Here is a 23,743-nt window from a genome sequence, read left to right on the forward strand (position 1 = left end):
TTACAGGCGTGAGCCACCGCGCCCAGCCAGATCTTCACTTTTATTTTATTATTTTATTTTTTGGGACGTGGAGTCTCAGTCTGTCGCCCAGGCTGGAGTGCAGTGGCATGATATCGACTGACTGCAACCTCCGCCTCCCAGGTCCAAGAGATTCTCCTGCCTCAGCCTCCCGAGTAGCTGGGATAACAGGCACCCGCCACCATGCCCAGCTAATATTTTTGTATTTTTTTAGTGGAGATGGGGTTTTGCCACGTTGGCCAGGCTGGTTTTGAACTCTTGACCTCAGGCCATCTATCCGCCTCAGCCTCCCAAAGTGCTGGGATTACAGGCGTGAGCCACTGCACCGGGTTGATCCTTTTAGCTACCACCCCAGCTTGACCCCAGGATCGGGATATGCCAGATTGTTTTGTAGGATTTGCTGCCACCATTTGGTCAAATTTGGTATGACAATTCCAAAGCTGCCAGCTTTCCCAGGGCAACTTGTTCTTCCCCCAACTTCCATGAAGGCAGTGCACTGCCTCCCTACCCTCGTCCCCATCTTTTTCTTGTTTGTTTGACATTGTTTTTCGAAACAGGGAGGCTGGAGCACAGTGGTACAATCATAGTTCACTGCAGCCTTAAACTCCTAGGCTCAAGCGATCCCACTTCAGCCTCCTGAGTAGCTAAGACTACAGGTACACATCACCATGCCTGGCCATTTTTAAAAAAATTTTTATAGAGATGGGGACCTCACTATGTTGCCCAGGCTGGTCTCGAACTCCTGGCCTCAAGCAATCCTCCCACCTTGCCCCAGCCTACCACCATTCTGGATTTTGTTTGTTTGTAAGTTTGTTTTTTTGAGATGAAGTCTCACTCTTGTCCCCTAGGCTGGAGTGCAATGGCACGATCTCGGCTCACTGCAACCTCTACCTGCCATGTTCAAGCGATTCTCCTGCCTCAGCCTCTCGAGTAGCTGGGATTACAGGCGCCTGCCATCACGCCCGGCTAATTTTTGTATTTTTAGTAGAGATGGGGTTTCTCCATGTTGGCCAGGCTGGTCTCGAACTCCTGACCTCAGGTGATCTGCCCGCCTCGGCCTCCCAAAGTGCTGGGATTACAGGCGTGAGCCACCACTCCCGGCTGTTTGTTTGTTTTGAGATGGAGTTTTGCTCTCGTTGCCCAAGCTGGAATGCAATGGCACGATCTCGGCTCACCACAACCTCCACCTCCCGGGTTCAAGTGATTCTCCTGTCTCAGCCTCCCCCGTAGCTGGGATTATAGGCATGCGCCACCATGCCCAGCTAATTTTGTATTTTTAGTAGAGACGGGGTTTATCCATGTTGGTCAGGCTGGTCTCGAACTCCCCACCTCAGGTGATCCGCCCGCCTCGGCCTCCCAAAGTGCTGGGATTACAGGCATGAGACACCGGCCCAGCCACCATTCTGTTTTTAAAAGAAGTCCATGGCCATTGGCATCAAGCTTTTTAGCATTTCTCAGTGAATACTGGGAAAGCCTTTACTGTCTGACTTCAGTCTTTGCTGCTGCAATTCATATTTATTCCCTAAAGGAAAAACAGTATCAACACTTTACATCAGTATAGGTTTTTCACTATTTCAAGTGCTTTCATGTCTACGAGTCATTCAATAAGCATTTCTTGAAGATATATTATCAGCTGGGTACCAGGGATACCAAGCTAGATAAAATACTATCCCATTTCTTCTCACAGTAACCCTGTAGGTGGGCTGGGATTTTAAACCTCATTCAACAAATGAGGAAACACACACACAAAGATTAAATAACCTGACTAAAGTGTCACAAAGCTTGAGCCAGAACCTAACCCTTCTAATTTTCAGCTCTGTATCTGCTCCACTAACCAGCCCAGGCTGCTGGAAATATCACTGGCACCTTCTAGGGAGGAGATTGGAGTCGTTTTGGAACTCCTAGTGCTTCCTCTGGCCCAAATGACACCTCCAGGCAGACTGAGGCAGACCTCCCCCACCAATGGCCCAGCTCCCGCCCCCACCCTGCACACATACAGTGTCGCCCGTTCTCTGTTTGCAGCCTATCTCTTGAGCTGCCACTTTCCCCGCCGTCCAGCTTATGGAGATGTGACTGTCACCAGCCTCCACCCAGGGGGTAGTGCCCGCTTCCATTGTGCCACTGGCTACCAGCTGAAGGGCGCCAGGCGTCTCACCTGTCTCAATGCCACCCAGCCCTTCTGGGATTCAAAGGAGCCCGTCTGCATCGGTGAGTGTCCCCAGGGGAAAGGGCTCAGTGCTGAGCAGAGAAGTGAGATGGGGACTCATCCCTGCTCTCTATTGCTGTCTGCCACTTTCATTTGCTCTTCATAAGGAAGCCAGAAAATGGCCATGCACCTCAGTGGCATTCATCCAACCTGCACTTACTGGGCATCTACCAGATGAAGTCACCACAGGCATAAACAGCTGAATTAAACAGGGACTCTGCCCTCAAAGAACCCACATTTCCAGGAAGGGGAAAGGAGAAAGCACAGAGGTCACCAATTTCCAGGGCAAGAAGTAAAAAGCACCAATGAAAAGATATAAAGCGACCTGGGAGGCGAGGGTGCAATCATTCTTACCTGGACATTTAGGAGGCTTCCTGGGGGAGGAGGCCCTGCAGGTTTGACATTTAAATGGAGAGAACAACGTGGGCAGGGACATAGAGGCAGGAAGGTGAGGGTGTTTAGGGACACAGAAGACAGCCAGGTTTGGCTGAAGCCTGAGACATGTGGCAAAGGAAAGGCCTTGAGTGTCAGGGTAAGATACAGTCTGAGGAGCTGTTGAAGCTTATGAGAAGAGAGGGGCTTAGAATTCCTCAGGAGATGGCTGGGAGGCCAGCCAGGCAAGACAGTTTGAACTTGGATTGTGATTTGGGGAATGAAGCAGAGGGAAGTTCCAGAAACTGATGGGAACTGGGGAAAGGGAAAGGGGACTCCTAGGTCTGGTCCTGAGTGATCAGGTCTGGGATTGCTGCCAATGAAAAGGGGCTTGTTGGGAAAAGGAAGACGCAGTATTCCTTTGGTTTGCAGTATGAAAGGCAACTTAGGCTTTTTTTTTTTTTGAGACGGAGTCTCGCTCTTTCGCCCAGGCCAGACTGCAGTGGCGCTATCTCGGCTCACTGCAAGCTCTGCCTCCCGGGTTCACACCATTCTCCTGCCTCAGCCTCCTGAGTAGCTGGGACTACAGGTGCCCACCACCGCTCCCAGCTAATTTTTTGTATTTTTAGTAGAGACGGGGTTTCACCGTGTTAGCCAAGATGGTCTTGATCTCCTGACCTCATGATCTGCCCACCTCGGCCTCCCAAAGTGCTGGGATTACAGGCGTGAGCCACCGCGCCCAGCCAGGCTTTTTCTTTTTAGTGGTTATGGGCTTAGGCTTTTGAATCTTTTTTTTTTTTTTTTGAGATGGAGTCTCCCTCTGTCACCCAGGCTGGAGTGCAGTGGCACGATCTCTGCTCACTGCAACCTCCGCCTCCCCGGTTCAAGCGATTCTCCTGCCTCACCCTCCAGAGTAGTTGGGGTTACAGGTGCATGCCACCACACCCAGCTAATTTTTTTGTATTTTTAGTAGAGATAGGGTTTCACCATGTTGGCCAGTCTGATCTCGAACTCTTGACCTCAGGTGATCCACCTGCCTCGGCCTCCCAAAGTGCTGGGATTACAGACTTGAGCCACCATACCCAGCCATGAATCTTATTTCATTCTATAAATTCTTCCTGGGTGCCAGGCACAACCAGAGTTGAATAACACAGACGCATTCTCAGCCCTCGAGGATCCGGCGGGGAGGCTGGCAGGCAGCTCAGTGCAGAGGATGCTACAATAGGAGTAAAGGCAGAGTGGTGGAGGAGCCCGAGGGACGGAGAGCTACTCCAAGATGAGAGAGGAGGCAAGCAAGGCTGCCCAAGGAGATAGCATGGAAGGATTTCAGAAATATTAGTTTGGGAAAGTGCGGTGGATTCCTGGAACAGCATATGCAGAGGTGTGGAGGCATGAAATAGCACAAGATAGTGAGCACACAGTGAAGTGTGCCTGAAGCAGAGGGTATGCAGGGAGAGGGGACTGAAGCTGAGTCTAGAGAGAGTTAGATTCATAAAGGGCTTGAACACCATCTTCAGCTTTAACTCTATCCTGAGGGTAATGGGGAGCCACTAAGCAATTCTAAGCAAAGGATGGGGCATGATCAGATTTGAAGGGCAGTTCCATTCTGAGACCAAGCCGAGGCAGATCTGTCCTTTCTGCAGAGAAGAAACTTGCCCCAGCCCCCAGGAGCTTTACTATGTTAAAATATTCTGCTGCCTTGAGCATCTGGAGACAAAGGTCCTGTGTATTGGTCATGACAGCCCGGTCTCTGAGAGTCGGGTAGGTCAGAGCTGTGTGTCCAGGAGAGGAAAGCACTGCCTGGAACCAGCCATACTCCTCTTGCCTGAGGCCCCCTCTCTGGCCGCACTTAACCGCCAGGAGTTTGTGGCCAAGTAACCCAGCAATCCTCACGGATAGCCACAGGCAAACTGTTCAGTCTCTCCTTAGAAAGAGAAGACAGTCCCAAGCCACAGGGGTCAACACTAGAAAGGTCAGTCGGCCCAGGAACGGCAGTGGTAGTGAGGCCGGGGCGGATGGCATGCACATCAGGTGTTTGCCACCCGGATCTAGTGCTAACCCCTTTTTACATTCATTCACTCATTTTACTCAACCAATGCTGAACACCAACTCTGTGCCTGGCCTGAAAAGACCCGGTTCCTGCTCCGGGGGGTCCTAGTTAAGGGACATACCCAAACAACTGATTTTAGGAAAGTGGCATGAGGTAGAAGTAGCAGATGTATCCAAGAAGGTTGAAGCCCACAGTAAGGGCTTTAATAAAGCCCACCTAGGGAGAGTCGGCCTTCTAGGGAAGTCAGCAGAGAGGGAAAGTGACTTACCTGGGCACACAACCAGGCAGTGATACATCTACCCACAGTCAAGAGAGTTGCCCTGGTCAGTCCCAGGGGTGTGAAAGGTTAGGCGGCAGGATTCTGGAGCTCAGGCTGCCTGGAGACGCAGGTTCACAGGGCTAAAAGGTTGACCTTCAGGACCATGAGGGCCAAGATGGCAGAGAGACAAGGTCCCCGCTGCTCCAAGCAGAGGATACAGAGCTGAGATAGGGAGGAAGGCATGTTAGGCTGCCTGGGTTTAGGCAGGGGCCTAGCCTACGTCCTGTCGTGGTCTTACAGCTGCCTGCGGCGGAGTGATCCGCAACGCCACCACCGGCCGCATCGTCTCTCCAGGCTTCCCGGGCAACTACAGCAACAACCTCACCTGTCACTGGCTGCTTGAGGCTCCTGAGGGCCAGCGGCTACACCTGCACTTTGAGAAGGTTTCCCTGGCAGAGGATGATGACAGGTGAGGGGCTGTCCTAGTGGAATGGGAGTGCCTGGCCTGGTAATACTCTGCTGGAGGGACGTTACCCAAGCCTGGGGCCACACCCCGTCTGGGTCAGCCACCAGCCTACATAGCTGCCACTCTCCTGGTTCAGGCTCATCATTCGCAATGGGGACAACGTGGAGGCCCCACCAGTGTATGATTCCTATGAGGTGGAATACCTGCCCATTGAGGGCCTGCTCAGCTCTGGCAAACACTTCTTTGTCGAGCTCAGTACTGACAGCAGCGGGGCAGCTGCAGGCATGGCCCTACGCTATGAGGGTGAGCTTGCTGGGGCCTCACTGGGGGTGGGGGGTCCAGGGGGATGGGCTCGGGCCTAGGATCTTTCTCCCACACCCTACCCCTCTCTGCCTCCATGCCGTCACTCCTTCCAAGTCAGCCCCTGCTCACTCAGTACTTAGGCCCCCTTTCCCTGCCCCTCTCTTTGGGTCCAGGATCCCTACCTCAGCTTTGCAGGAAACCTCTGCCTGGACCTAGGCCCTATGGTCCAAGGGAATAAATTCTCCAGATTTTGAAAAGCAAAAAAGCCCTCAACCCTTAAGAAAGAATTGCTGTAAGAGACATTCTAGAACCATTTATGCATGCATGCATTGATTAATTCATTCAAAAAACATGTATGGAGTACCTTCTGTGTAATAAGCACAAAACCAGGCACTGGGAACAGCATGGTGATCAAGACGGCCTCCTGAGCATAATAGGGATGGATGCTCTTGGCTGTCTCTCCTCCATCACCTTCCTGCTCCAACCCCAGGATATATATTTGTCATTCGTACCCAGGAAAAGAAAGGCTCTGGGGAGGCAAGTAGGGGGATGCTTGCCCACTGTGTTTAATACCAGTCAAGGCTGAGCTGGGCTGGGCCCTGTGGTTTACAGCCTTCCAGCAGGGCCATTGCTATGAGCCCTTTGTCAAATACGGTAACTTCAGCAGCAGCGCACCCACCTACCCCGTGGGTACCACTGTGGAGTTCAGCTGCGACCCTGGCTACACCCTGGAGCAGGGCTCCATCATCATCGAGTGTGTTGACCCCCACGACCCCCAGTGGAATGAGACAGAGCCAGCCTGCCGAGGTCAGTAGACACCAGTGGATGGGCCTGCCGGGCAAAAAGCAGGGTCATACCAGGGGAATAGCAGCAGAGCCCGGGGCCACAGGGGCCCTGTGATATACGTGGTTCAGGCTTCCTCCAAGGAGGAGGTGGGGGGTCCCAGCAATTGGTGGGCACTCCTACAGGCAAATGGTAAGCAACACCATGGTAAGCTGGAAAAGACCCTTCTGGGCCTCCCCTGCCTTCCAGCCGTGTGCAGCGGGGAGATCACAGACTCGGCTGGCGTGGTGCTCTCTCCCAACTGGCCAGAGCCCTACGGTCGTGGGCAGGATTGCATCTGGGGTGTGCATGTGGAAGAGGACAAGCGCGTCATGCTGGACGTCCGAGTGTGAGTGCCTACCGGGTCAGGCCGACCCAACTCCTGAGGTCTGGGGATATCCCGTGTCCAGCCCATCCTCGGGCCCCCAGGCCGGCTCTGCCCTGATGCTCCTCCTTCACAGGCTGCGCATAGGCCCTGGTGATGTGCTTACCTTCTATGATGGGGATGACCTGACAGCCCGGGTCCTAGGCCAGTACTCAGGGCCCCGTAGCCACTTCAAGCTCTTTACCTCCATGGCTGATGTCACCATTCAGTTCCAGTCGGACCCCGGGACCTCAGTGCTGGGCTACCAGCAGGGCTTCGTCATCCACTTCTTTGGTGAGCTTGTCCCTACCCCACTCAGAGTGCAGACAGCAAGCCATGGCAAGTCAAAGAGGCCAGGGCAGTGAGGTGCCTGAATGCTGTCTCAGACAAGAGGAAGCTGGAAAAGCACCAGGGATCACCTGGAGGAAGCTAGTCCTGTTCTCCATCTGCCCTGAGGGGGAGCCAGAATTCTATAGTGGCAAGGGGGGTTTCGGTAGGCGGCAGAACAACTTTCTTTTTCTTCCTTTTTTTTTTCTGAGACAGTTTCCCTCTATCACCCAGACCATGGTGCGATCTCTGCTCATTGCAACCTCCACCCCTGGGCTCAAGCAATTCTCGTGCCTCATCCTCCTGAGTAGCTGGGATTACAGGCACACGCCACCACGCCTGGCTAATTTTTGTATTTTTAGTGGAGACAGGGTTTTGCCAGGGTTGGCCTGGCTGGTCTCGAACTCCTGGCCTCAAGTGATCTGCCCACCTCAGCCTCCCAAATTGCTGGGATTACAGGTGTGAGCCACTGCACCTGGCCAGAACAACTTTCAAACAAAAATGGGGGAACTAAGGAAAGGTGCTGGCTTCTATCTTTCTGACAATCTTTCATAGAAGTGACAATTTCCCTCACCCTACCTGGCCCCATCTCTCAGGCCTAAGGAACTGGTCAAGGTGCTTTTGGAAGTAAGGCCAAAGCTTAAATGCTAACCCTGGAATCTAGGAAACAGAGCAATGTCAGAGGCAGTCAAGGAGGGGCCCTTGAGCAGGGAGGAATGGATCCCTGAGCCCGCCCAGGACAGTCTAGGTCCAGGACAAACTAGCAGGAGCCAGAGTGCCCTCAAGGTGAGGGAGACAGTCACTTTGGTGCTGGCCGAGGGCCTGCATGTTGTGCCTCTGTGCCCCCAGAGGTACCCCGCAATGACACATGTCCGGAGCTGCCTGAGATCCCCAACGGCTGGAAGAGCCCATCACAGCCTGAGCTAGTGCACGGCACCGTGGTCACTTACCAGTGCTACCCTGGCTACCAGGTGGTGGGATCCAGTGTCCTCATGTGCCAGTGGGACCTAACTTGGAGTGAGGACCTGCCCTCATGCCAGAGGGGTGAGTATACCTGTTCCCCATGCTCCCCCTCCCAACACAACCTCCAAACCTCTCTCCTGGATTCTGAACCAGACTGTAGCTGTTATTAGCTAGTATCCTCAAAGTTCCTTCACCTCTTATAGCCTCAGTTTCCTCATCTGTGAAATGGGGATGATACCTTTTCATGGGGTTATCAGCCACGTACTCTTAAGTATTTCATTCCTGGTAGATGGTCAATCAGTGTTTATCGAACCTAATAGATGGGAAGGGGTCAAATGGGGGGACACACCTACAGAATGGTAGGGACAGATACATAGGGGGTAGACCCATATGACATGAAGAAGTTAGCTGGCCTAGAACAAAGCCAGGGTGGATTGGCCTCTGCTTAGTTCTCCTTGGGCTACTTCTCCCCATCATCCCCTACCCATAGTGACTTCCTGCCACGATCCTGGAGATGTGGAGCACAGCCGACGCCTCATATCCAGCCCCAAGTTTCCCGTGGGGGCCACCGTGCAATATATCTGTGACCAGGGTTTTGTGCTGACGGGCAGCTCCATCCTCACCTGCCATGATCGCCAGGCTGGCAGCCCCAAGTGGAGTGACCGGGCCCCTAAATGTCTCCGTAAGTGTCAATTGAATAGGAGGAAAAACCTCTAGCTGGAGATAAAAGATGCTGCCCTGGAGGCCAAGGGTATGACACCCTCACTGCGCTCTGCCTGCTTTGCAGTGGAACAGCTCAAGCCATGCCATGGTCTCAGTGCCCCTGAGAATGGTGCCCAAAGTCCTCAGAAGCGGCTACACCCAGCAGGGGCCACCATCCACTTCTCGTGTGCCCCTGGCTATGTGCTGAAGGGCCAGGCCAGCATCAAGTGTGTGCCTGGGCACCCCTCGCATTGGAGTGACCCCCCACCCATCTGTAGGGCTGGTGAGTGCCCTGTCACCCCTTAAAACCCTCCCTGGCCCATAGAGCTGCTCTGGCAAAGATGTCCAATGTTGAGAACCAGAACCACCTTCCCATGCCACCTTCATGTTACCCTTGGTCTCCCCAGTCTCTGCCAGATCCTTCTGACCTGGCATCACCAAGACAAATGCTGGAGTGGCCTCTCCTTAGACAAATCTTTCCCATGATCATACCACTACCTCCTCTCTCTGCCTTAGTGGTTTGGCCCACTGGGCTCACCCACTGCCCTTGGCCATCCCCTTTTGTTCCAGCCTCTCTGGATGGGTTCTACAACAGTCGCAGCCTGGATGGTGAGTCTCTACCCTTGAGGGCCAGAGAAGTGGTCTCCCTGGTCCTGGCTCTCACGGCTCCCAGGTCATGGGCTTCCCAAGGAGGGAGGGCAGAGAAAGAGAGAGGTTTGGGCCTAGCAGGATAAAAAGCTCCTTCCCTGCACCCAGCCAGCTAGAGGGAGCTGCTAGCCAGATGCCCTTGGGCAGAGGTGAGAGAATATGGGCTCCAGGTGACAGAGACCTCTGCTCCAATCCCACCCTCTGTGTCTTCAGTTGCCAAGGCACCTGCTGCTTCCAGCACCCTGGATGCTGCCCACATTGCAGCTGCCATCTTCTTGCCACTGGTGGCGATGGTGTTATTGGTAGGAGGTGTATACTTCTACTTCTCCAGGTGAGTCTGGCTTCTCTTTCTGCTCTGCATACCTGCATACCTCACTCCTACCCAGTGCTCCTGACTTGCAGGCTTCTCTGCCCCACAGGCTCCAGGGAAAAAGCTCCCTGCAGCTGCCCCGCACACGCCCCCGCCCCTACAACCGCATTACCATAGAGTCAGCATTTGACAATCCAACTTACGAGACTGGAGTAAGTAACCATGCCAGCCTTGCCACCCTATCCAAGACCCAGTTCTTTGCTTCTTTGGGCAGATAACCCTGAGGGTCCTGCCAAGCCCTCTCACTTTTTCCCTTTTCCTAGGGAAGGTGAATTATGGCCTGGCAAACCTAATACAAGTTTCCAACTCCCAGCAGTCTCTTTCCTTTGCAGGAGACGAGAGAATATGAAGTCTCCATCTAGGTGGGGGCAGCCTAGGGAAGTCAACTCAGACCAGCACCACAGTCCAGCAGCAAGGCTCCTTGCCTCCTGCTGTCTCTCAACCTCCTGTACATACCACCTAGGAGGAGACGCCACCAATCCCTCAAGAAGTTGTGCCCTTCCCCGCCTGGGATGCCCACCATGGCCTATTTTCTTGGTGTCATTGCCCACTTGTGCCCTTCATTGGGCCCATGTCAGGGGGCATCTACCTGTGGGCAGAACACAGCTGGAGCACAAGCATCAACAGCCAGCATCCTGAGCCTCCTCATGCCCTGGACCAGCCTGGAACACACAAGCAGAGCAGGAGTACCTTTCTCCATATGACCACCATCCCGCCCTGGCATGGCAACCTGCAGCAGGATCAACTTGACCATGGTGGGAACTGCACCAGGGTACTCCTCACAGGGCCATTACCAATGGCCAAAACTCCTCTCAATGGTGACCTCTGGGTAGTCCTGACATGCCAACATCAGCCTCTTGGGAGGTCTCTAGTTCTCTAAAGTTCTGGACAGTTCTGCCTCCTGCCCTGTCCCAGTGGAGGCAGTAATTCTAGGAGATCCTAAGGGGTTCAGGGGGACCCTACCCCACCTCAGGTTGGGCTTCCCTGGGCACTCATGCTCCACACCAAAGCAGGACACGCCATTTTCCACTGACCACCCTATACCCTGAGGAGAGGAAGACTTTCCTCCGATGTTTATTTGGCTGTTACAAACATCTTCACCCTAATAGTCCCTCCTCCAATTCCAGCCACTTGTCAGGCTCTCCTCTTGGCCACTGTGTTATGGGATAAGGGGAGGGGGTGAGCATATTCTGGAGAAGAGCAGAGGTCCAAGGACCCAGGAATTTGGCATGAAACAGGTGGTAGGAGAGCCCCAGGGAGACGCCCAGGAGCTGGCTGAAAGCCACTTTGTACATGTAATGTATTATATGGGGTCTGGGCTCCAGCCAGAGAACAATCTTTTATTTCTGTTGTTTCCTTATTAAAATGGTGTTTTTGGAAAAAAAAAAAAAAAAAAACAAGCAATGGCCAGGTGAATGATGCTTTCTTGGAGGGACGGGAGGTGGGAGATAAATAGGATATGGACTTCAGGACCAGAAGGCATGCTAGACCCACCAATCAATCATCTTCAGATTTTATTTTATTACTACTGTTTTTGAGATAGGGTCTCACTCTGTCATCCAGGGTGGAGTGCAGTGGCTGGATCACGGTTCACTGCAGCCTCGACCTCCAAGGCTCAAGTGAACCACCTCAGCCTCCTGAATAGTTAAGACTACAGGTGCAGGCCACCACACCTGGCTAATTAAAAAAAAAATTATTGTAGAGACGGGGTCTTACTATGTTGCCCAGGCTGGTCTCCAATTCCTGGGCTCAAGTGATCCTCCCACGTCAGCCACCCAAAGTGCTCAGATTTTATTTTAAAAGAAACTGCTACATGCAGTTGAACAGGGTCCCCTGTCCCAAAAGGGACAGTGCAACAGATAGCAGGCGAAATCAGAGGCCCCAATGGCTGGTGTTGCAGGGATGTGGGAGCCCAGGAACCCCACTGCACATCCACCCAATGGCTTGTTTCCTCCTCTTTGCCAGGTCCAGAACTACAGGCTGGCACACTCCCAAATCCCTTCTCAATGCCACTGATGCCCTTCTCAATGCTAACTAGGCTCAGGAAGTCTGATGCATCTCTCCTTCCCCTTATTTCTAAGTGAGCAAGCCTTGGGAAATTAGAATAGGAAACAGAGACTGATCCCCAGAACATGAAGCCCTAATCTGGCTTGGGCTTAGAAAACCCTTAGATTGTCAGGAGCAGTGGTAATGCAGCTTAGGGGCTTGGATCCTAAGTTAGGCAAAGGCCCTAACCATGGGCTCTGGAGAAAGGTGGCTGGGAGGATCTGCTTAAGTTTGCCCCTTCCCTATGGGCCCCAGCACCTACCAAGATGGAAAGTGCCCAGCGTTGGCCCCCAGTATGCACATTCCATGCTGAGAGGTGTGCCCTGCATTGCTGCTCTCCAAGAGTAACAGCAAGAGGCAGGCAATAGGAAATTATGGGAGCTCAGAAACCAGTAGAGAAAAATCCATGAAAGAAATAATAGCAGCAACCAGCACCTTCTGCTTCTACAGTCTTCCAAAAGGGAGGTCTTGACCACTCATGCTGCCTACCCCTGGCTCTAGCACAAGCCACCTTGAAGGATGGAAAAGCTCTTGTCCATGCAGAGTGCAGTGCCTAAATTAGCCACGAGAGGTCACTTCCAAAGGCGTCTGTATCCCACCTGCTCGCCCCTCAATCCCCCCTGAATTGTCAGGGCGGGAGCTCTCCAAGGTGGCAGCATTCCTTGGCTCCACTGGCCTAACCTCATCCTCCAAGTTCCAAGAGGAAGATGTGTGAAGTTTCCCTGGCTCTTGTCAACAGAGCCAAGTCTTATTTCCCTCATTAGCCCATGGTTCCTATTATCAGCTGCAACTGATGGTGTTGATCAAAGCAAAGTCTTTTTCAGTGGATGGACGCCAATGGCTTACTTACCTGTTCCATAATGCCTTCAGGCTGACACAGCAGCGCAGCTGGGCCCTGAGCAGCAGGAAAAAAAGCCAAAGAGAGAGGGCACATGAGGTTCTAAACTCTGAGAGCCTGTGGCATAAAATATAGCCATAGGAGATAAAAATCTTGCCTCTTTCATACAAACAATCTAGCTCAGCCCTCCCCTCTCTGTGGGCCACATCTCTGGTCCACAGCTCCTGAAGTTTATTGTTGGCTCAGGATGGTAGAAAGCAGAGAGCAGCCAATTCACATGACATTCTCCACCCCACTATCCATGACCTTATCATTCTTTCCAGGCACCAAGAGGGTCATCAGAAAAGCAAAAAGTCAGGAAAACAGAAACCTAAGACTCCATACACTGACATCCCCACTCTATCTAACTCATCCTCCTTATTGTCCCCAAAGCAAGCATAGTAATTCCTTAGACACAGTCGACATGGTGTAATGGACAGTGTCTGGCTTGAGAATCAAGAAATACAATTCTTAGGTCTGCCATAAATGCGCTATGTGACCTAGGCAAATCACTGCGCCTCCCTGTGCATCGGAAAACGAGGGGATTAAATCAGATGGTCTCTAGACCCTTTCTAGTTTTACGACTCTGAGAATGCTGTGTCCCTTAACATTAAAAGTGGGCCGAGCACAGCTACGAAGCAACAATTCCAACTAAACCCCTAGTATCAGGCACAACGATACAGTTCTCTTCTCCACTGCTTCATCCACCATCAGGCAGCAGTAACCAACCGCCCATCTCTGACGGCGATACCAAGGGGAGGAGCGGGCGCCCTGAAAAGGAGCATGAATCCCCGCCCAGAATGCGAGGCGGGCCCTCAGACTACAAATCCCGGCATGCAGCACTGACGCTCTCAAAAGTATCCCTTCCTGGCCGGCAAATGACTCTTCCCCGGGTCTATCCTACCATAGAGTGCATCGCACGCACATGGAACTACAGCTCCCACAATCCATCAGACCTATCGCGATTCTTGCTCCCAGGATGCAATGCGCCCCGGTTCACCCTTTAGACCCTCTGGCATTGCAAACTGGGAGTTGGAGTCCAGGGTACGCAGGTAGCTGGGCGTTGTCAGGATTACGAACTCTCCACTTTAGGCTTCCTCTTGAAGAGCAGATCTCAGGGACAGTGGTGAAGAGAGGGTGGTAACGGGCAGGCAGAACTCTCCAGTGCCACCACCACGCAAAGCAGGGATGCTCAGGATACAATTAACTGATAAAATTAACTGTCGGGAGCGGGAGAGAATTAGGAACCACAGTCATCCAACACGCCTCCAACAGAGTCATTTTCTGTCTCAAATGGCTTTTCTCTTTACCAGTATGGTGGCCTGGTCCAGCCACACCTGATGCTAGAACCAAACGGTCCAGTACAACATCCCTAGGAATACTGCTGTCACCGACAGGCGACCAGCTCCATCCAACACCACACCTTGCTCCTTTCTGTTCGTGCCTGAGGACTCCAAGGGCATGATAGCCCATATCCCATTACCAAAATGGCGAAAGGAGCAGCTTTCTTGTGAGGGCCTGCGGAGGGCAATACGCCTGCGCGAGAGGTGTCTGTGTTATGGAGTGGGAGGGGGAGCACCCCCAACACGCCTGCGCAGGACAGAGTCTTCTTAATTTGCACACAAACACCAATGGATGAAACGTCCCCAGCTTCCTGCGGCTGCGCCTTGACCCCTACAAGCTTTCTCAAGCGCCTGCGCGAGACCTCAGGTCCCGCCTTTTTGTCTTAGTGCGCTGGCGCAGGACAGAAAGGTGGGGCTTCGGTCCTCCAGACGAATGCCAGCGCGGCTGCGCGCTGGGGGGTACTCCCTCACCGCGGCTGCGCGGGAGCCAGGCCGCCGGCTGTCACTGCGGTTGCGCGCGGCGAGCGCCGATCCCGGGGCGCCTGCGCGGGTGGCTTTGCGGGCGCTCGCGGTAAGTTTGCGCCAAGTGCGCGGCAGCCGGGACGCAGACGGCGGCGGCGGCGAGAGGCGGAGCCCAGGGACCACCCCCCATCACCCTCCCCCCAGTCACCTCACGTACCACAACCTCACCTAACCTCTCACCCCCCCCTCCGATACCCCCAGCCCAGGGATGGCAGCGCCCGCCAGCCTTCCCGGCCGGACCGGCGGTCGCCAGTGCCGGCTTTAGCCTGTGGGACTAGGCCCCGCCGAGGCCTGACCCCCGGAGCCGGGACCCACTGTGCAGCCAGCAGCCGGGCCGGGACTGAGGGGCCGCTCCCCCCTCGCGGCCCGTCGGGAGGACGCTGTCGTCCCGGGGACTGGGGGCCGGGGGGTGGGGGGGAGCCAGGGCGAGGAAGTCGAGACCCGTGTTGGGAAAAAAGAAGCGGGGCCGGGGTCAGGAGCGCCCCCTCCCCTCACCTCCCCCCTCCCCCCGGGGTTGGGGGGGCCGGAGCAGAGAGCACCCAGCCCGGGAGGTGGATGAATGTGGGAGAAAATGGAGACCAAGACGATCGTGTACGACTTGGACACATCAGGGGGGCTGATGGAGGTAAGAGTGGCCCTCCTCATCTCCTTCCTTCAGCGCCGGGAGGGAACCTCCGCCCTCCGCCCCACAAAGCCGGTCCTAAACTCGAAGCGCCCAGAGGGCCGAGGGAGGGGGATTCTTCCTCACCTAGCCTCTCCCTCCCCTCTTTGCAATTTAGGGGGCTGAGCTCAGCCTCCGAGGACGTTTGCAGCAGTTTCACCTACCCGCCGCCCTCGATTCGCTCTCCCGAGGCGCCAGCCCACTCCATCTCGTTGCACCGGCAGGCCTCCCCACCCCCTTCTTGTTGGCCCCTTTGTGCTTCCCCCAGCACGTCCGGGTACCGGGCTTCGAGCCTCTCCCGAGCCGGTCTTTGGAGTCCCCCACTGTCCATACAAGGAAGTGGCAAGAAGGGAACCGCGCACCCTCTTCCCATCCCCCTACCCTTGATCCTCCCCATTTGGAAGAAGCTGTTCTCGTTGTTGTGCTGCAGGAACGCGGTTAGGGTGGGCTCCCCCTGGTTCCGGGGGCTGAGAGATTCTGGGAGCAGCCTGGATGGGAGGAAGAAGGACAAAAGGGGGGAGAGGGGTGGGTGACGGAGAAGCCGCGCCGGGGGGGCGACGGACCGCCCGGGAGCTCCGAGTGTGCACACACGCCGTTTGTATGTGTGTGCAGCAAATCCAAGCTCTGCTGGCTCCCCCCAAGACGGACGAGGCAGAAAAGCGGAGTCGGAAGCCTGAGAAGGAGCCCCGGAGAAGCGGCAGGGCCACCAACCACGACAGCTGCGATAGCTGCAAGGAAGGTGGAGATCTCCTGTGCTGCGACCACTGCCCGGCTGCCTTCCACCTCCAGTGCTGGTAAGGTCTGGGGACCCTTTTGGAGCTTCTTGGCGGACCCTTCTCTGCGCATTCCTTCACCCGGCCTGCCCCTGCCTGCCGAAATAACGGGCGCTTGCAGCCGCTAGCTGACTTTCTGCAGCTGCCGGGGCGAGCACCTCCCCGCCCCCAGGTGTCCGCCGGGTTCTGGCAGTTTAGGGGGGAGGAGCAGCGGTGGGTCTGGACCCCGAGGTGGGGGTTGGAAGGAATGAAGAGAACCCCATATGGGATTGGAAGTCGCTGGGGAGCCGGGACAGAGCCGGCCGGGGACAGCCGGCAGTGGCGGGGGAGGAAGGGGAGGAGCTCCGGGCCCAGTGCCGCTTGCCTGCCCGCGCGCCCGCTGCCCTCGGGGCTCCTGCCCGGCCGGGCTCTCCTCGGGGTGGGTGCGTGGAGCCCTCGGCCACCTGAGTTGCCCTGGTCCAGACCCCGGCAACTGGGCGCTTGTGGCTGTAGAAGAAATCATGGAGGGTGTCTCTCGAGTCCGCCTCTTCTTTGCCTCTCTGTTTACAATATGGCGACCTGCCTTTAAATTATATTTTTATTCTCAGCGCCATTTTGGCTGCATATATGATTTGCAAACGTCTCTCGGGGAACGGTGGGGACAGCCCCAGAGTCCTTTCTGCAGAAACTCCTTGGGCGCCCAGGCTGGGATCTCGCCGCTTTGGTCCCCTTTCTCTGCCTCCGCTTGCCCCCTGTTGCCTCTCAGAGCTGCCTTCCTTCTTCCTCCCTGTTCCCTCCTCCCTCCCGGCGCCGCTGCCTCTTAGGAAATCGGGCCGGGTTAGACAATTAAAATTGCCCTTGGGCGCCGATTTCATTTCTCCGCTCCGGATCGGCGAGCCCTTCGTTGCAAAATTCTTTGCTGCCCGAGGGAGGATTGTGTGCGGTGGCACTGGAAAGGCATTTTTAAGGAGCTGAGAGCTGGAAAGCCATACGCTTTTTTCCCCCTTACTGGACGTGAGGGGAGGGGAGAGGCCGAACCGAGAGGGAGGGACCTGGGTTGATCGCCCGCTGCGTGATCCTCCTCAGCGGCTCAGCCCAGAACAATCCGGCAAAGAAGAGTTTAAACTCCATCTTCTGCCGGCAGAAATCACCTCTGCCCTCCACAAAAATCCCACATCTGCGGCAGCAAACCCAGATTTCGTCTTGTTCTACTGGGTCTCGTTCTGTTGTTCTGCAACAGTTGACTGAGGCAGGGGTTTGAGAGAGGAGCCAGACTGGAGAGAGGAAGAGGGGGCTGTTCTGTGTTCCCACCAGTTTTTTGATGTTGCCTTTTTTAGCCCTCTGTTTTTGTTTTATTTTGTTTTAAGTGAAATTTCACCGAAGGTCTCTCAACAGTTCCATTCACGTTCCATCTCTTGGTTTGTGGAGTAGTGTCTACTGTATATTTGTACTAATTGCAGGTTTGGGAACACTTACTAGACAGATGACTGATACTGAGCAAATTATGTCTGTGGTCAGAAGTTATGCAGGAAGCTCCCATTACCATTCCCAAGATACTTTTGCCCAGGAGGGCACCCCATCCCAGCTTGTAAAATTGCTGGGACAAAAATGATTATCGCAGAGGAAGTTTTGCTGCTGGCTTTAAAATTTTTATTATGAAGTGACTAAGGGTCTGTGGTTTTTAGCCTTTACTTCCTATAAGGTGTAATCCACCTGGAGAAGATATTTCTGGTCACATTTCCTTTGCTGTTCTTAGGAGAAATTTGTGCCTGAATATACTTTGTGTTGCTTACCAGTTATTCCCAGTTGCTATTTTTTTAGTGTGTTTGGTATGTTTACCAGGACTGAGCTGTAGACTTCTTGATTTAAAATGTGGGCTTACGTCTTACTCCTAGGATGAAATTGGTGTTAACCATGATTGTTGACATGCATGTTGAGTGAGAATTTGATAAGCTCATTTATTTGATAAAGTTGAAATTGTTTATTAGAAACCTCAGGCATGGGAAAAGTGTGCTGTCTGGTTTGCCTGAGATTGGGCTTTTAAACTCTAAAACCTAACCTCTGAATTTTTTAATTAGATGAGTCTAAAGTCTTGTCAAGTTGTAACAATTAACAGTTTCCACTTTAGATGAAAGGAGAGAGAAGGAGGGACTCTTCAGCTGTTGGTGAGATTCAGACTTGCCTAGACTGTGCATTTCATTGAATTTTTTTTTTTTTTTTTTGAGGCATTGAATGGGAACTGGTAATCAGAGATTTGTGAATAGTAGTAAATGAAGTAGTGCTTGTTTCACATCTCCACTTCTCCCTTTGAAGATGTCAATACTGAATGTACCATTGACTTACCTGAGTTATTATCTAAATCACAAAGCATTGTAGATATTGGTGCAAAGGCAGGAAGTCTTTTAAGTAGGAATTCCCTAGACGAATTTCATTTAGTGAGGCTTATCCCACTTTTCTGCGTCTGAAGCCACACTCTTTCCACCAAGAGTGAAGTTTTTTTTGTTTTTTGTTTTTTGTTTTTTCTGAGACAGGCGTCTTCGCTTTGTCACCCAGGCTGGAGTGCAGTGGTGCAATCTCGGCTCATTGCAACCTCCACCTCCCAGGTTCAACGGATTCTTCTGCCTCAGCCTCCCAAGTAGCTGGGATTACAGGTGCCTGCCACCACACCCAGCTAATTTTTGTATTTTTCGTAGAGATGGGGTTTCACCACGTTGGCCAGGCTGGAGAGTGAAGTATTTTCTTAACTCAATCAGAGTAGTTAGATCAAGTAGTTAATGTCTCAGAACATTTTTATTCTTGAATGTGTTTTCATGAATTTGTCCCGGCCGGGTGCTGTGGCTCACACCTGTAATTCCAGCACTTTGGGAGGCCGAGGAGGGTGGATCACGAGGTCAGGAGTTCGAGACCAGCCTGGCCAACATAGTGAAACCCCATCCCTACTAAAAATACAAAATTAGCCAGGTGTGGTAGCACGAGCCTGTAGTTCCAGCTACTCGGGAGGCTGAGGCAGGAGAATCACTTGAACCCAGGCAGCGGAGGTTGCAGTGAACTGAGATCACACCACTGCACTCCAGCCTAGGTGACAGAGTAAGACCCCATCTCAGGAAAAAAAAAAAAAAAATTGTCCTATTACTGCTTATTTTTATCATATGAGAGTAAGGTTATATTTCCTCTTGCTTCCCTTTTAAACTGGCTAAGACTGAATTATTTAGGTAGGCATGATAATGATAATTTTCCTTACATACGGAAAGTACAAGAGTAAGGTTGAAGCCGAGTATGGTGGCTCATGCCTGTAATCCCAGCACTTAAAGGAGCCAAGGTGGGAGGATCGCCTGAGGCCAGGAGTTCAAGACCAGTCTGGGCAACATAGCAAGACTCCATCTCTACAAAATTTAAAAAAAAAAAATGAAATTTAAATTTTGCAAATGCTGTAGGTCTTAATTGCAGTGCTGCTGTGGTTCTCCATCCAAAGCTCTGTGGGATAAGTCTTTTTTCAGTCTCTAGTATTCCTTGCCAGTCTGCCTCACTGTGAACGGAATCCAGTACAAGTGTTCCAGACGTGGTTCTAGGCAAACTTTACCTCCTGGGCTTGGTAACACAGCTATAAACCACAGGAGATCTTTCTAAGATAAATAGTAAGGAAATGACTAGTCAAATAAGCTGTTTTAATTGTTCTGTCTTTTCTCAGGAGCCAATGCTTTGTATGAGGCACGTCATCTCTTCCCAGTTAGACTGGGAACCTATTTCTGGGTTTTCTGTAATGATTCTCTGGGTGAAGGAGTGAATTGTCTTATGCTCAGTACCATGACCTCACCAAAGAATTAAACTTGAAGAACTGATGTCTTTTTGATTAAGTGATAGTATAATCATTTTATCCAAGTTTAACTGGTTTATCAATTATTCAGAGTGATAGTAGGGGTTACTAAACCTGTCCCTAGAGAATTGGAAAGAGATGTGTGTGTGGTCTTTTTGTTTTTGTTTTTGTTTTTTTGAGACGGAGTCTTGCTCTGTCACCCAGGCTGGAGTGCAGTAGTGCAATCTCAGCTCACTGCAGCACCTCCCGGGCTCAAGCGATTCTCCTTTCTCAGCCTCCTGAGTAGCTGGGATTACAGGCTCACGCCACCAGGCCTGGCTAATTTTTTTGTATTTTTAGTAGAGACAGGGTTTCACCTTGTTGGTCAGGCTGGTCTCGAACTCCTGACCTCGTGATCCACCCGCCTCGGCCTCCCAAAGAGCTGGGATTACAGGTGTGAGCCACCACACCCGGCCATAGAAAGAGATGTTTTTAAGTGTCCTGTGGTGAATCTGACTTCATCGTGATTATCATGCCATGAGTTGAGCTTTCTAAAAGATCTCTGGACTGATCCCAAAAAATCTGTTAAAAATTAGAATCACCAGTACAGCTTTAGTTGCCACTGACCCATCTTTCTGTTTGAGATCGGTAGGACTGTTGTCATTGACAGAGTGAATACCATGGGGCATCAGTAATCAGGATGATAAAACTGACTGGTTTCCTGTGATTGCCTTCTCATGGCATTTTGCTCCAAACAGACTGAGGGACCAAAATGGTCTGATAGAGAAGTGCATCTACCTTAGCAGACCTCAGCATGGTCCCTTCCCGTCAGACAGATTTCTGTAGCATTTGCCTCCGTGTGTTATATTTGGAATTGTTGGCCAGCTTTCCTCTCTCTGGTGTTGGCAGCGAGATCCAAAATGAGGTTTTCGAAGAATGAGAGTAAAAAGGTCTCTGTGCACAGGCAAAACTAAGCTCAGCTTGGAGTTTTGCATATTTTCAGTGAGTCGTAACAAAGGTTTCACACATAGAATAGAAAACTGCCTTGCAGAAAATGTTTGATGTTTGAAGTGGGGTTGTTTGTTTGTTTTTGGATACAGGGTCTCCAAGGCTTGATCCTAGCTCCCTGCAGCCTCAAACTCTGGGCTCAAGTGATCCTCCCATCTAAGCCTCCCAAGTAGTGGGACCACAGGAATGTTCCACCATGCTGGGCTAATTTTTTTAATTTTTTTGTAGAAACAGGGTCTCACTATGCTGCCCAGGCAGGTCAAGCAGTCCTCTCGCCTTGGCCTCCCAAAGTGTTGAGATTACAGGAGTGAGCTGCCATGCCCAACCTGTTTGAACTTTTAAGGAGGTGGTTTTTCTGATTTTGTTGTGTTTAGCTCCTCATTAGAATAGTATCAGGCAAGTGATAGATTAAAGTATATTAATTTTAACATTATCTTGTCAGTATGTTGTTTTTGACATTGTAAGTGCTTAAAAGCCTAGCACTGACGAACTGGAGGTGACAACGTCTAGATTCCTTCCCCTCACCCGGCCCCATCAGTAGTAAAATGATTCTACAGTAAACAAACCTAATTTGCTTTTATGTTTATTTTATGTATTTGTTTGTTTTGCATTTTCTGTGTTGAATTAGAATCTAGGTATGTCGTATTGTCTTTGTTTTTTTTCTTTTTTGAGACAGAGTCTCACTCTGTTGCCCAGGCTAGAGTGCATTGGTGTGATCTCAGTTCACTGCAATCTCCGCCTTCCAGGTTCAAGTGATTCTCCTGCCTTACGTGTCATGTTGTCTTAATGGTCCACCTAAATATGGAAGATACGGTAATGTTCAATTTTAACTCAGGTTCAGATGCATGCTTCTTAATGTAGGGCTCAGAGGCTAATTCTTATGAAATGAGTGCAAGTGTCAGAAATATTTAAAGTGGAAAAGGAGGTTATACTCTTGAAATATTACAGTTTTTGTGTAAAGTAAGGCAAGTACTTAGTAGTGCTGTTATGGGAAATTTTTCACTTAAGGCCTGTCCCAAAATTAATTACCATACTCAGTAAAAGGTAGGATGCAGTTATAATCTCATCAATCTGCTGCTGTTCCTTTACATATAGCTCCACTAATAATATATTAGGACAGTTTTGGCCTTTGTAAATGACTTGTGTATTTTTAATAGATATAAAGGTTCAAAGGAATATTTAGGTACTGCTTTCATTTGAATCTGGAGATGGGATTCATGTTGGTCTGTTGTAAGTTCTTGGTCAAGTGTGCCTCCAGGAGTATTTTTGAAAGCTAAATCAGTAATGTTCAATAAATTGTCTAATCTTAATTTAAAAGGAATTCAACTAGTCACTATTAATGTGTTGAATAAAACACTGGTTTTTGCTAACCTGAGTGAAAGTACAAGTGATAACTAAAATTACTCAGAGGAGCTCAGTGAATCTTTCCAAGGTTCATCCTGGTTGTAGCATTTATCAATACTTACATTGCTTTTTAATGGCTAAACAATATTCCATTGTATGGATGTACATTTTATTTATTGGTTCACTAGTTGATAGACACTTGGGTAGTTTCTACTTTTTGGTGTTGTAAATAATGTTGTGAACATTTGGGTGCCAGTTTTCTTTGTTGTTGGTTTTGGTTTTGTTTGTTTGTTTGTTTGTTGAGACAGAGTCTAGCTTCGTTGCCCAGGCTGAAGTGAAGTGGAGTGATCTCGGCTCACTGCAGCTTCCACCTCCCAGGTTCAAGCAATTCTTCTGCCTCAGCCTCCCGGGTAGCTGGGATTACAGATGTCCGCCACCACGCCCAACTAATTCTTGTAATTTTAGTAGAAACGGGGTTTCACCATGTTGGTCAGACTGGTCTCATACTCTTGATCTCAAGTGATCCGCGCACCTCAGCCTCCCAAAGTGCTGGGATTACAGGTGTGAGCCACCACGCCAGCCAGGGTGCAAGTTTTTATGTGCAAGTTTTCATTTCTCTTGGATGTACACCTAGAGGCAGAATTGCTGGGTCTTGTGGTAACTCTTAACCTTTGGAGGAACTGCCTGTTTTCCAAAGAAGCTGCATTATTTTAGTTTCCCACCAGTAGTGTAAGAGGGTTCTAATTTCTCCACTTCCTTGACAACACTTGTTATTTTCTGCCTTCTTGATTAAAGCCATCCTAGTGAGTGTGAAGTGGTATCACATTGTGGTTTTGAATCAGATTTCCCTGAAGGCTAGTGATGTTAAACTTTTTTTCATGTGGTTATTGGCCATTTGTATATTTACTTGGAGATCTCTATTCAGATTTTTGTCCATTGTTAATTGAGTTATTTGGTTTTTTGAGTTATGAGAGTTCTTTATATGTTATAAATATAAGTTCCTTGTTGCATATATGATTTGCAAGTATTCTTTCATTTTGTGGGTTGTCTTTACACTTCCCCCATCTTTATTTATTTATTTATTTTACTTATTATTTTTTTGGGACAGTCTCCCTCTGTCGCCGAGGCTGGAGTACAGTGGTGTGATCTCAGCTCACTGCAACCTTCACCTCCCAGGTTCAAGCGGTTCTCCTGCCTCAGCCTCCCAAGTAGCTGGGATTCAGGCGCCTGCCACCACAACCGGCTAATTTTTGTATTTTTTGTAGAGACGGGGTTTCACCATGTTGGTCAGGCTGGTCTCAAACTCCTGACCTCGTGATCTGCCCTCTTCGGCCTCGCAAAGTGCTGGGATTTTACAGGTGTGAGCCACCGCACCTGGCCTATTTATTTATTTTTAGAGGCAGAGTCTTGCTGTGTCTCCCAGACTGGAGGGCAGTGGCACAGTCATAACTCACAGTAACCTCGAACTCCTAGTCTCAAGCAATCCTCCCACCTCAGCCTCCTGAGTAACTGGGACTACAGGCATTC

The 23,743-nt window shown here is 51.2% G+C and overlaps 3 protein-coding genes across 5 annotated transcripts in view; 2 read left to right on the forward strand and 1 right to left on the reverse strand.

Annotated features, from left to right (window-relative positions):
- Positions 1 to 11,270, forward strand: part of SEZ6 (seizure related 6 homolog) — a 51,256-nt gene extending 39,986 nt beyond the window's left edge. For 2 of the 3 annotated variants that reach the window (XM_032163154.2, XM_058445979.1), the window contains exons 5-17: positions 2,041 to 2,226; positions 5,206 to 5,374; positions 5,508 to 5,674; positions 6,287 to 6,481; positions 6,707 to 6,845; positions 6,958 to 7,154; positions 8,037 to 8,231; positions 8,641 to 8,832; positions 8,938 to 9,135; positions 9,423 to 9,461; positions 9,714 to 9,831; positions 9,920 to 10,022; positions 10,187 to 11,270. In XM_032163154.2, coding sequence (XP_032019045.1) covers positions 2,041 to 2,226; positions 5,206 to 5,374; positions 5,508 to 5,674; positions 6,287 to 6,481; positions 6,707 to 6,845; positions 6,958 to 7,154; positions 8,037 to 8,231; positions 8,641 to 8,832; positions 8,938 to 9,135; positions 9,423 to 9,461; positions 9,714 to 9,831; positions 9,920 to 10,022; positions 10,187 to 10,219 — 1,931 coding nt within the window. In that variant the 3' untranslated portion in view covers positions 10,220 to 11,270. The remainder of the gene's footprint in view (positions 1 to 2,040; positions 2,227 to 5,205; positions 5,375 to 5,507; positions 5,675 to 6,286; positions 6,482 to 6,706; positions 6,846 to 6,957; positions 7,155 to 8,036; positions 8,232 to 8,640; positions 8,833 to 8,937; positions 9,136 to 9,422; positions 9,462 to 9,713; positions 9,832 to 9,919; positions 10,023 to 10,186) is intronic. The other variant, XM_032163155.2, reaches the window with a different exon arrangement.
- The window catches only part of PIPOX (pipecolic acid and sarcosine oxidase), a 105,723-nt gene extending 91,791 nt beyond the window's left edge, over positions 1 to 13,932 (reverse strand). Inside the window, exons 1-2 of the mRNA XM_032163159.2 lie at positions 13,719 to 13,932; positions 12,767 to 12,811 (exon numbers count right to left, since the gene is read on the reverse strand). Of these exons, the coding sequence (XP_032019050.1) occupies positions 12,767 to 12,811; positions 13,719 to 13,744 (71 nt within the window). The 5' untranslated portion in view covers positions 13,745 to 13,932. The remainder of the gene's footprint in view (positions 1 to 12,766; positions 12,812 to 13,718) is intronic.
- A 722-nt stretch (positions 13,933 to 14,654) lies between these two features.
- The window catches only part of PHF12 (PHD finger protein 12), a 46,574-nt gene continuing 37,485 nt past the window's right edge, over positions 14,655 to 23,743 (forward strand). The window contains exons 1-2 of the mRNA XM_032163150.2: positions 14,655 to 15,283; positions 15,932 to 16,113. Of these exons, the coding sequence (XP_032019041.1) occupies positions 15,218 to 15,283; positions 15,932 to 16,113 (248 nt within the window). The 5' untranslated portion in view covers positions 14,655 to 15,217. The remainder of the gene's footprint in view (positions 15,284 to 15,931; positions 16,114 to 23,743) is intronic.

Source organism: Hylobates moloch, unplaced genomic scaffold (assembly GCF_009828535.3).
Source record: "Hylobates moloch isolate HMO894 unplaced genomic scaffold, HMol_V3 SCAFFOLD_10, whole genome shotgun sequence".
NCBI lineage: Eukaryota > Metazoa > Chordata > Mammalia > Primates > Hylobatidae > Hylobates > Hylobates moloch.